We start from the raw sequence: 18630 nt of genomic DNA on the forward strand, positions 1-18630 counted from the left end.
AGTCGAGAACACAAAGGAAGTACCAGCACAACCACACCCACACACACACACCCACACCCACACACTTTTATGTATTCGACTCATTTCAGGTTAAAACTTTATAACTCTAGTTTGGTGGTCAGACAAACTTTAAATATATTGTTGTAAAACTTTTCTTTCATAGTAAAAAATAGTGAGTTTGGAGATACAAGGTTTTTGTGTCAGCAACAACAGTATACATCTATCGAGACATTTATTCACAACTACACACACACACACACACACACATAATGGATGGGCAGAATGGCTAAAACAGGAAATTAAATTTTCTCAGTTATTTCTGTCGTCAAACCTGAAACTGTTTCCTAACTAAGCTGTCGTGTTTAGTGAAGTTAAACTTTGACATTTGATGACTCAAAATATTCACCGGGTGGGAGAACTGATTATTTTTCTGTGAATTAATTTTAAGAGTTTTACTTTTTTTTTACTTGTTCATGAGTGAGGGTAGAATGGAGCGTGAGATGGATCTGGATTTGGTGCGACCATCCTGGTGAAGAGGGAGCTGAGCTGGAAGGCAAAGCTTTCGATTTACTGGTCCATCTACGTCACAACCCTCACCTATGGTCATGAGCTCTGGGTAGTGACCGAAAGAATGAGGTCGTGGATACAAGCAGCTGAAATGAGTTTCCTCTGTAGGGTGACTGGGCTCAGCCTTAGAGATAGGGGGAGGAGTCGGACATCCGACGGGAGCTTGGAGTAGAGCCGCTGCTCCTTCACGTTGAAAGGGGTCAGATGAGGTGGTTCAACATCTGATCTGGAAGACTTTGCTCTGGGAAGGCTGCTGGCCCAGATGGTGTGTGTCTAAGGCTCCTCAAAGACTGTGCTGCCCAACTGTGTCAACCTCTCCACAAGATCTTCAACCTCAGTCTACAGTTACGGGTGCCAGCACTGTGGAAGACTTCCTGTGTTGTGCCGGTATCAAAAATTAAATGTCCAGCTGAACTTAATGACTTCAGACCAGCAGCCCTCACTTCGCACATCATGAAGACCTTGGAGAGGCTGATTCTGCGCCTACTGAGACTTGAGCCCAAAGACAAACTCGACCCCCTGCAGTTTGCATACAACCAACACACTGGAGTGAACAATGCTGTCCTCTACATGCTTCACCGTGCCCTAGCTCATCTGGAGGAACCTGGCGCTCATGTGAGAATCATGTTCTTTGATTTTTCAGGCACATTCAACACCATCCAACCCAACATGCTCAAAGACAAGCTCACAGAGATGGCAGTGGATCCTTCCTTTATCTCCTGGATCACAGATTACCTGACAGGAAGGCCGCAGTAATTCAGGTTGGGGAGCTGTGTTTCTGGGACATTAATGAGCAGCACGGGGGCTCCACAAGGGACTGTCCTGGTTCCATTCCTGTTCACACTGTACACGGCGGACTTCAAATACAACTCTGAGTCCTGCCACATCCAGAAATACTCGGATGACACTGCTATTGTGGCGTGTATCAGGAATGAACAGGAGTCTGAATATAAGGACCTGATAAAAGCCTTCAGTGACTGGAGTCACAAGAACTGTCTCCTCCTGAACACCTCAAAGACCAAGGAAATGATCATAGATTTCCGCAGGTCCAAGCCCCCTCTTCAGCCAGTGAATACCTGTGGGGTGGACATCAAGGTGGTGTCAAGCTATAAGTATCTAGGTGTACACCTGGATAATAACTTTGACTGGTCCCTAAACACAGACGTTCTCTACAAAAAGGGGAGGAGCCACCTCTTTTCTTGCGGAAGCTCAGATCTGTCGACATCTGTAGTAAGATGCTGCAGATGTTTTATCAGTCTGTGGTGGCCAGTGTGTTGTTTTATGCTGCAGTCTGCTTGGGAGGAAGCATCAGACACAAAGATGCAAGGCGGCTGGACAAACTAGTCAAAAGAGCTGGCTCTGTGATTGGAGTCAGGTTGGACACACTGGAGGAGGTGGTGGAGAGATGCACACTGAAGATGTTCGAGGCCATCATGAACAACCCAGATCATCCACTCCACAACACCTTGATGGACCAAAAAAACTGTGGTGGATGGCTCCTCTCTCTTCGATGCAGGACAGAGCATATTTACTTATAACGGAAGTTGGACATGGAAATTTGCCTCCTCCACCCAAATCAAACCGGAATGCCAAAAAATTGGGGGTCTGCCCCCAGAGGCTGTATCTCCGTCTGCTGGAAGTCAGAGGCCGAATACAGCTGAAGGGTTCCGAGAATGCAGATCGACTGGTTCTTTACTTTTATCCATCATAGGGCTGGGGCGACTGACACACAAGACATGCGTTGGCACGTCACATGACAGCTACCTCACTGAACTGATGCGGCTTACAGGCACTTTGTTAATACAGCAGCAGACAGCACCGTCCTGTTCATTTCTTGTCTCCATCCAGGTATGATGCATTAGGATCATCAACACGCCAACATGTTTCTGTCAGCAGCAGTCACTTAAACTAATAACAACATGATTTCACTCAGACTGTGTCACTGTGGAATGTTGAAACTTTGCTTTCAACTTTAAAAATAATGTTCCACTAAATCCATGAAGGTATACTTTTAATATATGATGCAGGAGGATATTAAGATCAATAAAAACTATGAAACATTGCTACTGCTATTTCTCCTAGGTTGGGCCTTTTTTTGAGTCAGATTGACTGGACTATATTAGGAACAGTTATAATTTGGGTGATTTTCTTCACAGTAAAGCAGACCTGGTTCACACCACAGCTGAGAAGGAGTTGTGGCGTTTGTTTTACACTACACGGAGCTCCAGTTCAGTGGTGTTGGGTGGGGTTTACACTCAGCATAGAGAACAGGAAGGAGCAAATTAACAGTCACAGATTAATGCCTCTTCACTGAGGTTGAAACAAATGTAAATATGAATACAGTGTAAACCAGGTCTGCTGCAAGAACACATGATCAAACAGGATTACAAAAAGGTCCTGTCATCGCAGCAGGAGAGTATCCACCTTATTCCTGAGGGCACTACTGCAGAAATGATTATGGTCACTCGGTCGGAGCCTCCTTTCCAGCACCCTGGAGTAAACTTTACCCATGAGGCTGAGCAGTGTGATACCCCGATAGTTTAAGCTGACTAAACGTCCTCTTTTGCCCGGACATGTCCACTTTTCACATCCCGTCCGGGGTGTCCGGGTTTTTTTTATAAACTGATGATAATGTCCGTTTTTCCGTGTGTTTGTGTGTGTGTGTGTGTGTGTGTGTGTGTGTGTGAGTGCGGCACAGGCCGCATATTTCTGTCCGAACCCGAACCGAGCCCGACATTATTTAATGACCAAAGCACTGAGTTTGTGCCACACAGTTGTTACGGTTACAGGGTATTTAACAGGACGGGCGTGCGCCGTGGGTGCTCAGCCCGTGTTTGAGACGGGAGCGGGAGGCAGGAGGTCCAATGCTTCCAGCGAGAGGAGAGGGAGACAAAAAACAAAATAAGATAAAATAGGAAAAACCTGTCTCCCTCTTTTTTTTTTATTTTCAGAGTTTAATCAAGGCAGAGGCGGGTGGTGGAAGGTCCGAGACTTCGAGCGAGGAGAGAGGTAGAAACAAACAGCCAATGTGTGTGTGTGTTTTCTGTTCAGGTGTTGTCACGTAAATAACAGTGCCCAAGCAATAAACAGGACAGACAATAGGATTTTATTTATCTTTACACTACATTTTCACTGAAAGCTGACTGAATCCGACCCGAGCCCAAATACAATTTATACTACATTTTTGACCAAACCCAGCCTGACCCGTTGGGTACCGTCGGGCTTGGATCGCCACAGTCTTGTGTGTATGCGTCCCCTATTGGTGCCTATCTGAATTTCTGTCTTTGAGAGATATTATTTTGTAATATAACTGAATTTTCTATCCATACATATACATTTTAAATATATTAAAATTATAAGGCATCTTTGAGTAAACTTGTGACTTAAAAAGTGTATTTGTCACAATAAATGATTAAAACTAAACTGAACAGTTTATAACAGAAGGAACAAAACTGAACTTGAATAAGACAACCAGTGGAACTCTGTTTTTTTTTTGTCAGGGACACTTTGATTCATCTTTGTATTATTTTCTGGTAATATTGTTACCTTGTGAAGCATTGAACTAACTGTTTTTAAAGGGTTAACATCTGAGAGCCACACTACAGACTAAGGACAGGCAAACAGTGCAAACTTCATTATCCAGCCCGGTCTCTTTTATTGGTATATACTTAGGTGGAAAGTACTGCCTGGTTTCCCTGTAAGTTTTGGGGAAATTACCCAGTACTTTCAGACTAAGGACAGGCAAACAGTGCAAACTTCATAATCCAGCCCGGTCTCTTTTGTTAGTATATACTTAGATGGAAAGTACTGCCTGCTTTCCCTGTAAGTTTTGGGGAAATTACCCAGTACTTTCAGACTAAGGACAGGCAAACAGTGCAAACTTCATAATCCAGCCCGGTCTCTTCTGTTAGTATATACTTAGATGGAAAGTACTGCCTGCTTTCCCTGTAAGTTTTGGGGAATTACCCAGTACTTTCAGACTAAGGACTGGCAAATAGTGCACACTTCACAATCCAGCCCTGTCTCTTTCGTTAGTATATACTTAGGTGGAAAGTACTGCCTCGTTTCCCTGTAAGTTTTGGTGAAAGTACGCTGTTGATGTGAGAACAGCACTTACCATGGGCTTTCTGTGTAATTAAATAATAAAAACATTTTATACCTTTTCATGACTCATTATTGTGTATTTTAAGATATATGTAGGCTATATTATTACATTACTGTATTGTTTGTGTTTCGTCCTCAGATGGCACTACAAGACTTCCAGAGATGTGCACTTGAGAGAGGTAAGTTTGCTTTGTACTCCAGCCTGCCCGTTAATTAGGCAATTTGCAGAATATAGACCCATTTCTTGACATATTCATATTCAAACTCATTCAATGAAATGTAAACAAAACATAAATATTAAAACCCTGGAGTGTAGGTGAAATTGCCTGATGACACATAGGCCACATAAAAGTGACTGAATCAACTGCCATGAGCAAAGGGCAAAAGCATTTATTTTTACTGCACTTCATACATATATAGATTCATATAAGGAAATTAAACCGTAAGTTTTGGGAAATTACATAAGTGACGAGTTATACTCTAACTCCCGGGAAAGTATGTGGTAAGTGACCACGAGGGATACTCTAACTCCTGGGAAAGTATGTGGTAAGTGACCGCGAGGAATTATGCTCTAATTGCCAGGAAAGTACATGTAACATCCCGGGAATTATATGCTAACTCCCGGGAAAGTCGGCGAGAGGTACACTCTAAAACGCGGGCTGACTTATGACGTGTTACCAAAACTTCAGTCCTCACAGCATATGTAGAGTCCAGCCAATATCAGAAGGTACATCACTGCCAGAGTCACTGCAGTAACACTGAAACTCCTTCTTTTGACAGCTGCAGGGTTCTTTGGAGTGCGTGGTCCTACAGACGCAACAGACATAGAGAACATGTTTCATGAGGCTTGTTTGGAGGTTAAAGTGGCCTCTTTGAACTGTGGAGTCTTTGTTACTGCTTGTCACTCTCTCCATAAGAATCATGACTCATGTAGCACCAGATTACAGCACCAAGACTCCTGATAATGACCCACAGTGAATGATGGGTGATGGTGCATTGACTGAGTCCTGATTCATCACTCTATATCCTATTTTCACAACGCCACACAAGAACTGACATCAACTTCCTGTTTATAATATTCATTATTTTAGACTTACTGGCTTTTTGTGACTGGAGATCAGCGTGATGCTCTTCATCCTGGACGATCTCCACCTGATCCTCCTCTCCCTCTCCTCTGTTCTGTTGGACGTCTCTAGTATATCTCACATTCAGGCTCAAATCTGGTGAGGCAAGTGCATCAGCGGACATCTTGAGCAACCTAAACTTAACTGGACCTTCTTCTTTCACTGTTAACTTGGAGCTGGGCGACCTTCAAGACAGGAAGTGAGGGCAGGACAAACCACTAACACAGATGCACACATGAACACATTAATGGTAGATGAACAGCTCCACATAATTTAAATTGACTTAAATGTTGGCATTCAGTTGTTTAGTCACTGGAATTGTAAAAACTGTCTGATAAACTTTGAATCTAAAACACACGTTGTTATTTATTCCCTGACTTTGACATTGGGGACATACAAAGTTTTCACTCTGCAGAAGAGGTGTGTGCTCTCATATACCCATATTTGTGCATAACTACACTCACACATCTCTGACACAGGAAATGAAATGCAACCGGTCAGTTATTTTTGTCCTGTCTGGTGGGTGAAGTAAAATGACAAGTTTAGGTGACAGGGACAATGTTTTAGCTAAAGAAAATAAAATAGATGACAGAAAATCTTCCTCACTGACACGCAGCCGGGTTCTGTGATAATTACCTGAAGTTCAGCTGGAAGAAATGAAGGATTCACTCTGCTACGTGCATGACTAGTAACATACAGAGAGCAGATAATGTTACAGAACAGTGTGGAGGAGCAGAGAAATAAGATCCCAGATGAGTTATCCGGAGCCAGGTCGCAGTGGCAGCAGGCAAAGCAAAGCACCCAGACATCCCTCTCCCCAGCAACACTTTCCAGCTCCTCCTAGGAGATCCCCAGGTGTTCCCAGACCAGATGACATATATAATCCTCCAGTTTGTTCTGGGTCTGCCCCTGGGCCTCCTACAAGTGGGACATATCCGGAAGACCTCTAACGAGAGGTGCCCAGGAGGATCCTGATCAGATGCGAGAACCACTTCAACTGATCCCTTTCAATGTGAAGGAGCAGCGGCTCTACTCCGAGCTCCCTCCAGATGTCCCAGCTCTTCCCCCTGTCTCTAAGGCTGAGTGCAGCCACCCCACAGAGGAAACTCCTTTCGTCCGCTTGTATCCGCAATCTCATTCTTTTGGTCACTACCCAGAGCTTATGACCATGGGTGAGGGTTGGGACGTAGATGGACCAGTAAATCAAAAGCTTTGCCTTCTGGCTCAGCTCCCTCTTCACCACGATGGTCCAGCTCAGTCCCTGCTTCACTGAACACCCTCGTTTGAGGCAGTAACTCTCTCCCGACCCAGAGGGGGCAATCCACCGGCTTCCGACAGAGAACCATGGCCTCAGATTTGGAAGTGCTGACTCTCATCCTGACTGCTTCACACTCGGCTCCAGGGACCAGATGGCTTGTAGCAGCCAGCCTGGTACCCTGTAGACCCACAGTACCCCCCCACAGAACCCCCATAGAGACGCGGTCATAAGCCTTCTCCAAGTCCACAAAGCACATGTAGACTGGATGGACAAACTCCCACGACCCCTCAGCAGCCTCATAAGGGTAAAGAGCTGGTCCACTGATCCACGGCCAGGACGGAATCCACATTGCTCCTCCTGAAGCCGAGGTACAACAATCGGTCGGAGCCTCCTTTCCAGCACCCTGGAGTAAACTTTACCCATGAGGCTGAGCAGTGTGATACCCTGATAGTTGAGCACCCTCAGGTCCCCTTCTTTGAAAATGGGAAGGTGTAGGCTGCAGGTGTTTCAAAGGAAACGCAGGAAAAACTCAAACTGAATCCAAATGTAATGTTTTTATTGACCTTTATTATAATAATGCTGAAGGACTACAGAGTCAGTGCTCATGTAAAGCTGTGTGGAAGACTTCCAACCACATTGTTCAGTATGAAGGGCAGAGGAACAACATCTGTGTAATCCAGGTTACTTAGCATGCAGCACAGAATAAAGACATGAACACATGGAAAATGTATATTGGTCAGATTTGGCAAAGCTGATGGCAGCACCACCCACCCTCATCCAAGGATACAAGAAATCTATTTCTCACAGATCCAGTTCTTAGACTCATATAATCCACTCTGTGTCCATTGTCCTTGGTCACTGCAGCATGTTGCAGCGTGCTGGTATCCATCGTAGGTTGGTAGTCCTGGTGCCCAGAACCTGGAGGACAAATAAAATGTTGTCCTTTTAAACAGGGCTGAAACAACTGATTATTTGCAATTTGAGGCAAACTGTTGAATTTTACTTGAAATATTGATTTTATCTGTAATCCATCAAATTATTGTAATAACTGGTTGAAGATTCAGTTTGGTTAATGGATGTTATCTGTAATGGCTGCCAATGAAAGAATGAAACCTTGTTCAGAACTCCCATCTTTCAGTTTACAGTCATTTAGGGGATTTGTACTCTTGAAGAATCATCCCTCAAAACAGACTGCCATTGTTTTTCTGATATCTATAGCACCATTAATAATGTTTACAGGAAGACTATTTGATGCAGCACCTCAGTCGGCTATTGGCATGAATTGTCTCTGAGGCTGACTCTGAGCACCGTCTCCAGCTTCATCTCAACACGTCCATGGGACTGATGCTCATATTTAGTTTTTTCCTCATGTTACCTCCACTTGTGTGAACAACAGAGAAGAAGAAAACAGAGACGGTCCTTCATGCAGCTTTAACTCAGCATAAATCTGTAGCTGTTTGTTCACAAGTTTTCTCTCTGTTAAGCACACAGTGATCCTGGAGCCTGGAGTGATACAGTATAGTGTAAATAGTAGTATGGTAATATAGAGCTGGTTCATCAAGCAGCTCGACACTTCCTCACAGGTCCTATCATCTGATTCAGTTTCTGAAGACCATTAAAAAACACACACATTGATAACAATTAAAAACTCTTTTGTTTTCATTCTACTTTTTAAAGCATACTTATTTTAGTGACAGACAGTAACTTGGGTAGAAACGTGATTGAAGCAAAAAACCTTTCAGGTGTCTCACGTTTGTGACAGCGGTGATCCGTCCACCCATTGCCATCCTCTGTCTGTCCATGCGTACAGTAGACCAATCCAGGACTCTCCACGCACATTCAGCTCAGTGACAAACTTCTAGTCGTTGGCAAGAGACAAAAATCAGCCACAGCTAACAGAGTCAGAGCAGGTTGAAGTGCAGACACTTTACTAGAATCAACAGTCGATGAACACTCACCTGTTCCTCTTTGTTGTTTATGATCACCAGATCTGCTCCTCTCTGCCGACAGTCAGCTCTGCTTTGTCCCCAATATGTCTTCTCATTAGATTTAAAGTAACAGCTGCATCCAAATCTGCTCCATCCATCAGGACACCACTTCCCTTAATGTCAAACAAGTGTTTTAAAGAGAGATTTCACTTCAGTACTGTCACTGTTTAGTTAAAGCTCTTTCTTAACTTCCATGTTTCCCTTTCAGGTTGTTTACTCTGTAAATACTTTAAGTTTTCACTCCAGAAATATGTCAGTTTTTAAACTGTTCTCACCTTCAATTTTGTCCTTCAGCTGCTTCACTTCATCCTGTAACTGACTGCAGTGGACTGATGCGTCTTGAGAACAACAACAGATCAAAGTAAGACAGTATGGAAATATTTGTGGTTAGTCTTCAGTGTGAAGGTGGATCCTGTTTTATGGTATTTTGAAACTGATCTTACTTGAAATTTGTTTTTGGAGCTGGCTGTAGTTGTTGCTCAGTTGGTCGTATCTGCTCTGCAGCTTGTGTCTTTCCAAAGTGACTGAAAGACGAGACGAGATAACACCTTTATTATAACTCATAACAGCTTCAGCTGAATGTTAACACAGAATGAGGACTGTCGAATTTGTCCCCCTTTTTCCTTCATTGTACTTGTGTTAGGAAGCAACAGCTTAACAGGCAGTGTGAACCGTGGGAATGATGACAGCGACTGATAACTATAGCAGCAAATATTTGGCATGTCGTTATATAAAGACAGACCTAGAAATCATGAGGCTGAAACTCCTCACCATCTGAGTTCACCACTGAGTGTTGTGTTTTATCTTACAGAGTATAGATGAGAGGATGATTCCTGTCATCATCAGGAGGCACAGCACTCCCAGACAATATGCAGCTACCCTGAGAGGCCTCCTTTGGACGGCTGGAGGATGCTTCTCAGTGTGCGGTCCTAAGGTGGCAAAATACACACACACACACACACACACACACACACACAGAGAGTTTCTGTCATTCCCCTGTTATGATAACATACTCAGCAGCTTCATTGATCTCTGGTTCAGTGACATTTGTCAGACACACTTTCAATGCTTCCTGCTTCTGAAGAGTGCAGACGCTTTCCTGCTTGCTCCAGCCTGCTTCCTTCTTTACTCTGCTTTTTAATCGTACTCCTTCTACAAATCCTGGAAAATCTCTATATCCATCATTTCATGAATTATTTTAAGTAAACCAAGACTCTGAAGAACATTTTTATATTTTTAACCGATCTGACGAGCCAGCAGCATGTCCGGGGGAAGAAACCAAACAAATTCCTTCTGTGAACGCTGTCGGAGATATCAACAAGAAATTAGTGAGCTACAAGCACGGATTTTTGCTTTAGAATCTGAAAAAGGACTTCACAAGACGCTCCCAGTGACATCCGGTGGTAAGAAGCCCACAGTTACTTTCAGTAAAAAGGGTGAAAAACCTGCTACTTTCATCTTAAACCTGAGTGATACTGTGTCTTTTTCAAAACTCTGTAAAGACCAAATGCCTCATCCTGGAGAGAACTTGGTGCTAAGCCAAAGCAGCACAAAGTGATGAGAGACAATGTTAATACCTACGTAACATCACCCAAAATACAGCTTACAAACAGATTTTTGCCACTGTCAGAGACTGAATTTAATGTTTCTAACGAACAAAGAGAAAATGGATTATCTTCACGAAACTGGAGCCATAAAGTCGGCAAAAGACAGCAGGCAGACAGACAATCTGGACCAAACGTCAAGGTCAGAGATATGCTGCTGATAGGAGACGGTGCTATCAGTGGCATAAACCACGGAAGAATTCAAACATGTTGCTGTCCCAGTGCCACTGTCTCTGAGATAACAACACTCCTCCCAAAAGTTTTGTCTACACACCGAGGAGTCAAACAGCTGATCGTGCACGTGGGTGCAGTGAACATCAGAAAGGAACAGACTGAAGTCTTGAAAAGGGATTTCACTAAGTTCTTCAAGGAGCTTGATAAAGTGGAGGTCAAAGCATTCATTAGTGGACCTCTTCCAAACATAGACAGGAAGATAAACAAGTTCAGCCGGCTGCTTCAGCTGAACACATGGCTGTCCAAAGAGTGTGCGCACAGAGGATTGCACTACATTGAGAACTTTTATCTGACTGAGCCAGTGTTTCAGCACCAGCTGCACCACAACAGCCTCCACCGCACCCAGCGAAGGATTCAGCTCCAGCACCACAACAGCCTCCACCGCCCCCAGCGAAGGATTCAGCTCCAGCACCACAACAGCCTCCACCGCCCCCAGCGAAGGATTCAGGCCTGCCATCGGTTCCACCTCCCCCCGGGCCCTCATCACAGGCCTTGGACTCGTCTGTGACGGCCCCAGCAGAAGTCTCAGACCCGGCAGCACCCCCATCACCTCCTCTACCCACAGACCAGCCCTGGGCCCCCCCACCACATCTACCCCCTCTAGAGACTTGTCCCTCTCCTTTTCATCCCTACCTTCCCCCATGGGCCTTCCCAACCATCTTGAAAGCCTGATCAAATCAGGGATTAAGATGGTTCCCCTCACCCCTAATATAGCAAGGTCAAGACTTCTATCACCAACTATGCTGAACTCTCCCCCGTATAAAACTGTGCCCCTCAAGTCACACAGGAGCTTCAACTCTCCTGCTTCACAAACTAAAGCTCCCCCAGCTTGTCCCCCTCGGTTTTCATCTGGTCCATCACCCAAACTTCCCCCTGCTCGTCCTCCCCTGCCTGCCCCCAGAGCTGGTATCCCTAAGAGCTAGGATGCACAGGGCCTCTGCTGTCCCAGGACTTACAGCCATGATAAAGGTAATATCAAGCTGGGGCCCTGTGAGACAATATTCTCCCCTAGTGCTATATCTACAGCCACACCACATAGACCAGATTACAGAAGGACAGTTAGACTGTCCAATCAGAGAAATTTAATTCATATCCTGTGTAAAAAGATAATGTCCAGTCCTACTGAAACTAATCTGAAACTTGCTGTGCTTAATGTCAGATCCTTGTCTAACAAATCATTTTTAATTAATAATTTGATCTCTTCGTATAATCTTGATTTTATGTTTTTAACTGAAACATGGCTTGACAAAAACACAGGTAATGCTGATCTAACGGAATCAGCTCCACCCAACTACAAATTTGAATCTGAAACACGAGAAAACAAAAAGGGTGGAGGTGTGTGTGCAATATTTAGAGATCATATGGTTATGCACAGGTTGTCATTTGGGGTGTTTTCATCATTTGAGTATGTATCCTTTAAAATGGAGCTAAAACAATCTCCGTCCATACTCTATGTAGTTATATACAAGCCTCCCAGCACCGTCAAAGTTTTATTGATGATTTTACCAGGATGCTTTCAATTGTATGCACAGACTTTCATGGTTTGGTCATTACAGGTGATTTTAATGTACATGTGGATAATGTCTGTGACAGAAATGCTAAAGAGCTCAGTGCTGTCCTTGAAACCTTTGGCCTGACTCAGCATGTGTGTGAGCCCACCCACAGCAGAGCGCAGCACACTCTGGACCTGCTCATTACAAAGGGGTTAATATTTCAAACGTCAGTGTGGTTGATGTTGCTCTGTCTGATCATTTCTGTGTCTTCTTTGACCTGTCTGTTTCTCCCAAACCACCGGCTGGTCCTGCAGTTGTTCGGAGGAGACACATAAATAACAGCACAGGTGCTCTGTTCATGGAAATGATAAACTTTGAAAATGCCTCATGTTCTAATGTTGATGATTTGTTGAACTCTGTTACTTTGAGTGTTTTGAATGTTCTGGACACCATTGCCCCTGTGAAGGTTAAAATGGTTAAAAATAAGCAGAAGGCGCCATGGAGGAATGACGACTCGGTCAGGGCACAGAAAAGGGAGTGCCGGAGGGCCGAGCGGAAATGGCGCAAGTCGAAGCTTCATGTTCATTATGAAATTTATAAAGAAAAGTTATACGTGTTCAACCGGATGTTACGAGAACAAGGGAGAGGTACTTTTCTGAAATTATTGGAAACTGCAGTAACAACTCGCGTGTCTTAATTGCAACAGTGAACAGATTAACAAACCCTCAAGCTCAACTGCCATTGGAACTGATCTCCACATCTAAGTGTAATGAGTTTGCAGTATTCTTTTGCGACAAGGTTCAGACCATTAAAAATGCCATCAATTCCACAACACCAATAACAACCCTGCAGCCACCTAGACACTTAGAGCTGACTCATTTTGCACCTGTAACTGACAAAACTGTCCAAGAGATCATCACCAGTCTGAGTTCGTCTACATGCTGCCTCGATGTGTTACCCACTAGATTTCTAAAGTCTGTGTTGAGCAGTTTGTTACCACCACTCGCTCACATAGTTAACATGTCACTACAATCTGGAACATTCCCAAAGGCCTTGAAAACTGTGGTCAGAAAGCCTCTCCTACAGAAGAGCAGTCTTGATGCCACAGTACTGAACAACTACCGGCCCATTTCAAATCTGCCGTTTTTAGGCAAAGTCCTTGAGAAAGTTGTTTACCAACAGCTTACTGACTTTCTCCTAAAGAACAACTCCTTTGATGTTTTCCAGTCAGGTTTTAGACCCCATCACAGCACTGAGACCGCTCTTATTAAGGTGACAAATGACATCCGCCTGAACACTGACGCAGGCAAAGTCTCAGTTTTAGACCTGCTAGATCTGAGTGCTGCTTTTGACACTGTCGATCATGAGATCCTTTCACAGAGACTAGAGGACTGGGTGGGCATCTCTGGCACTGCCCTAAATTGGTTGAAGTCCTATCTAGAAGACAGGAAGTACTTTGTTGAAATTGGTAACTGTGTCTCAGACCACATGGCCTTGACCTGTGGGGTGCCCCAAGGGTCAATCCTGGGACCCCTTCTGTTCAATCTCTACATGCTGCCTTTAGGCCAGTTAATACAAAGTAATAATGTGTCCTACCACAATTATGCAGACGACACTCAGATCTATGTCTCACTGACAGCAGGTGAATATGGACCAGTGGATTCACTCTGTCACTGCATCCAACAGGTCAGTGTGTGGATGCAAAACAACTTTCTCCAGCTAAATTCAGACAAGACTGAAGTCATCGTATTTGGTCCACAGAAACAAAGAGAAAGTGTCACCAGTCACCTCCAGTCTCTCTCTCTAAAACCTACAAATCAGGTTAGAAATCTCTGGGTAATAATGGACTCAGACTTGAACTTTAACAGCCACATCAAATCAATAACATCAGCAGCTTTTTACCATCTAAAAAACATTGCCAAAATCAAAGGTATAGTGTCTAAACCTGACTTGGAGAGACTTATCCATGCATTTGTCTCTAGTAGGTTAGACTACCGTAACGGCCTGCTCACTGGCCTCTCCAAACGGGCCATAAGACAGCTGCAGTACATCCAGAATGCTGCTGCTCGGGTCCTGACCAGAACCAGGAAGTACGAGCACATTAGTCCTGTGCTCAGGTCTCTACACTGGCTTCCTGTGGCTCAGAGAATAGACTTTAAAGCAGCTCTGCTTGTGTACAAGTCTCTCCACGGCCTAGCACCAAAGTACATCTCTGACATGTTAGTGCCATATGAACCATCTCGGACTCTGAGGACCTCAGGGACCGGCCTCCTGCTGGTGCCCAGAGTCAGGACTAAACATGGGGAATCAGGGTTCCAGTTTTATGCAGCTAAAATCTGGAACAGTCTTTCTGAAGATGTGAGACAGGCCTCTACTCTGACAATGTTCAGATCTAGGCTCAAAACAGCTCTATTTCACTGTGCATATGACTGAAAGGATCTTATCTGCACTCTTCTCTTTTAAAGTTCATTTTATAATGATTATTTATGTTTTTATTTTGTATTGTGATTTTAATGCATTTTCTTGTTCTGTAAAGCACTTTGAATTACTTTGTGTACGAATTGTGCTCTACAAATAAACTTGCCTTGCCTTAAACAAGTCATTTAAACACTCTGATGTGAACCACTTATGATTTTAAAGCAAAACAAAAATGGCGTCATCTGAAATGTCTGAACTGCACAAATGACTCACAACAAAAAGCTGTCATAGTGATTTTCCCTCTTCAGTCTCTGATTCTTGGCTCTGTATTGATAATGATATTCAGCAGACCTCGTCACGCTGCACTTCCCCTTTGACTGACCCGTGGTTACTCTGCACGCTGTTGTTACACTGTCTTTACCAGAACTGATACTTCCTCAGATCTCAGAGATGAAACTTGTCAGTTAAATGATACCATAAACAAAGACGATGATGCAGTGATGCGTGATGAAATATTACATCGAGCTTGTGTTTGAAATAAGAAACAGAACAGCTGCAGATGAGTCGTCTACCCAGAGAGCTCTGCTACTCTCTCTTTAGCCGATCATTGTGCGGCTAACTACTGCGTTACGGACGGATTGTGCTTCCAAACACACACACACACACACACACACACACACACACACACACACACACACACACATACACACATATAAAGCAGAAACTGTAATGGTAAGGACTAAAATTATAACAGCACTCATAAAAAATGGGAACTGAGGAAACCCTTTCATTGGTAGGGAAACACCAGAGGCAGCATAAAAACAATTTTACATCAATAAATAAGAAAATAAATCAGTTAAAATAAATAATAGAAGAATATGCCAGCTCAAAAAACAATGCCAACATTAATTCTGGTGATTAGTTCGTGTAATTTCTCACTTACCTCCTTCGTGTGACTGAATATCGGTGTGATTATTCCCGATAGCGTCCGTATTCTCGTAGATATCCGCCTGCCTTTCCTCCCACTCCACTGTGTCCTCCTGCACCTGTCTGTTGTATCTCACCTTCTTTGATAAATCTGGTGTGGCGTAAATATCTGAGGACATCTTGAGAGGACAAACTGTAGCTGCACTTTATGTACAGTTTACTGCGTTGTGTTCAACGCTTACTAAGCTGCTGTGAAACTTTAATGTATACTAGTGAAGTATAGCAGTAACGTAGCGCACTGCACTGATGCTGCTGCCAGTGTTTGATCGTCTGTCTTTTGTCTGGTTTCAGTAGAGAACACAAAGGAAGTACCAGCACAACCACATCCACACCCACACCCACACACACACACACACACACACACACACAACGGATGGGCAGAATGGCTAAAACAGGAAATTAGATTTTCTCAGTTATTTCTGTCGTCAAACCTGAAACTGTTTCCTAACTAAGCTGTCGTGTTTAGTGAAGTTAAACTTTGACATTTGATGACTCAAAATATTCACCGGGTGGGAGAACTGATTATTGTTCTGTGAATTAATTTTAAGAGTTTTACTTTTTTTTTACTTGTTCATGAGTGAGGGTATAATAGAGCGTGAGATGGATCTGGATTTGGTGCGACCATCCTGGTGAAGAGGGAGCTGAGCTGGAAGGCAAAGCTTTCGATTTACTGGTCCATCTTACGTCACAACCCTCACCTATGGTCATGAGCTCTGGGTAGTGACCGAAAGAATGAGGTCGTGGATACAAGCAGCTGAAATGAGTTTCCTCTGTAGGGTGTCTGGGCTCAGCCTTAGAGATAGGGGGAGGAGTCGGACATCCGACGGGAGCTTAGAGTAGAGCCGCTGCTCCTTCACGTTGAAAGGGGTCAGATGAGGTGGTTCAACATCTGATCTGGAAGACTTTGCTCTGGGAAGGCTGCTGGCCCAGATGGTGTGTGTCCAAGGCTCCTCAAAGACTGTGCTGCCCAACTGTGTCAACCTCTCCACAAGATCTTCAACCTCAGTCTACAGTTGGGCGGTGCCGGCACTGTGGAAGACTTCCTGTGTTGTGCCGGTATCAAAAATTAAATGTCCAGCTGAACTTTATGACTTCAGACCAGCAGCCCTCACTTCGCACATCATGAAGACCTTGGAGAGGCTGATTCTGCGCCTACTGAGACTTGAGCCCAAAGACAAACTCGACCCCCTGCAGTTTGCATACAACCAACACATTGGAGTGAACAATGCTGTCCTCTACATGCTTCACCGTGCCCTAGCTCATCTGGAGGAACCTGGCACTTATGTGAGAATCATGTTCTTTGATTTTTCAGGCACATTCAACACCATCCAACCCAACATGCTCAAAGACAAGCTCACAGAGATGGCAGTGGATCCTTCCTTTATCTCCTGGATCACAGATTACCTGACAGGAAGGCCACAGTAATTCAGGTTGGGGAGCTGTGTTTCTGGGACATTAATGAGCAGCACGGGGGCTCCATAAGGGACTGTCCTGGTTCCATTCCTGTTCACACTGTACACGGCGGACTTCAAATACAACTCTGAGTCCTGCAGCATCCAGAAATACTCAGATGACACTGCTATTGTGGCGTGTATCAGGAATGGGCAGGAGTCTGAATATAAGGACCTGATAAAAGCCTTCAGTGACTGGAGTCACAAGAACTGTCTCCTCCTGAACACCTCAAAGACCAAGGAAATGATCATAGATTTCCAGGTCCAAGCCCCCTCTTTAGCCAGTGAATACCTGTGGGGTGGACATCGAGGTGGTGTCAAGCTATAAGTATCTAGGTGTACACCTGGATAATAACTTTGACTGGTCCCTAAACACAGACGCTCTCTACAAAAAGGGGAGGAGCCACCTCTTTTCTTGAGGAAGCTCAGATCTGTCGACATCTGTAGTAAGATGCTGCAGATGTTTTATCAGTCTGTGGTGGCCAGTGTGTTGTTTTATGCTGCAGTCTGCTGGGGAGGAAGCATCAGACACAAAGATGCAAGGCGGCTGGACAAACTAGTCAAAAGAGCTGGCTCTGTGATTGGAGTCAGGTTGGATACATTGGAGGAGGTGGTGGAGAGATGCACACTGAAGATGTTCGAGGCCATCATGAACAGCCCAGATCATCCACTCCACAACACCTTGATGGACCAAAAAAACTGTGGTGGACGGCTCTTCTCTCTTCGGTGCAGGACAGAGAGATACATAAGATCCTATATACCAACAGCCATCAGGCTTTATAATTCTTTGACATATAAAAGATGAGCTGATAGATAATTGAATTTCTCCTTGGGGATGAATATTCTTATTCTTATTCTGGGCGCCTCCTGTTAGAGGTGTTCTGGGCATGTCCCACTGGTAGGAGGCCCCGGGGCAGATCCAGAACACACTGGAGGGACTACATATCTCATCTGGCCTGGGAACGCCTCGGGTTCCCCAGGAGGAGCTGGATAGTGTTGCTGGGGAGAGGAATGTCTGGGGTTTCCTAAGCCGTTCTTGTTGCTAAGCTAAAATAAAAATCTAAAGCTGAAGCTTTATATATATCGCTCATATTGATTGCATTTTCCAAAATGTCGAACTATTTCTTTGAGACTCCTGAGCTTCAACTTTAAAGCATAGGTGAGGAAAAAACTGCAAACACTGACTCTAATGCAGTCGTTTCAGATTTCCTTCATTTCCAGGCTGGTTTTGTGGATGTGGAGCTAAATGTTGTGCCTGGGGCACGTCGTGTATTAATGATACTCGTTACCTGGAGAGGTTGGAAAAAGATATACGTTTCTTCCCTGTTCCAAAACCAAAATCAAACCCTGAAAAGTGTAGGGTTAGCTAGCTAGCTACTGAAGATATAGCCTACTGAATGTA

At 44.2% G+C, this 18630-nt stretch overlaps 2 protein-coding genes across 11 annotated transcripts in view; both read right to left on the reverse strand.

Moving 5' to 3' along the window:
* LOC125904606 (C-type lectin domain family 2 member B-like) overlaps positions 1–16062 on the reverse strand; it is a 57621-nt gene extending 41559 nt beyond the window's left edge. For 3 of the 5 annotated variants that reach the window (XM_049602147.1, XM_049602135.1, XM_049602136.1), the window contains exon 1: positions 15734–16062. In XM_049602147.1, coding sequence (XP_049458104.1) covers positions 15734–15896 — 163 coding nt within the window. In that variant the 5' untranslated portion in view covers positions 15897–16062. Of the gene's footprint in view, positions 1–5768; positions 5935–15733 lie in introns of those variants that run through there. The other 2 variants (XM_049602142.1, XM_049602144.1) reach the window with 1 other exon arrangement.
* LOC125904611 (CD209 antigen-like protein E) overlaps positions 7594–18630 on the reverse strand; it is a 37995-nt gene continuing 26958 nt past the window's right edge. For 3 of the 6 annotated variants that reach the window (XM_049602169.1, XM_049602157.1, XM_049602154.1), the window contains one exon: positions 7594–7971. In XM_049602169.1, coding sequence (XP_049458126.1) covers positions 7848–7971 — 124 coding nt within the window. In that variant the 3' untranslated portion in view covers positions 7594–7847. Of the gene's footprint in view, positions 7972–8804; positions 8912–9011; positions 9155–9316; positions 9380–9484; positions 9566–18630 lie in introns of all 6 variants that reach the window. The other 3 variants (XM_049602165.1, XM_049602167.1, XM_049602166.1) reach the window with 3 other exon arrangements.

Source organism: Epinephelus fuscoguttatus, linkage group LG17, assembly GCF_011397635.1.
Source record: "Epinephelus fuscoguttatus linkage group LG17, E.fuscoguttatus.final_Chr_v1".
Lineage (NCBI taxonomy): Eukaryota > Metazoa > Chordata > Actinopteri > Perciformes > Serranidae > Epinephelus > Epinephelus fuscoguttatus.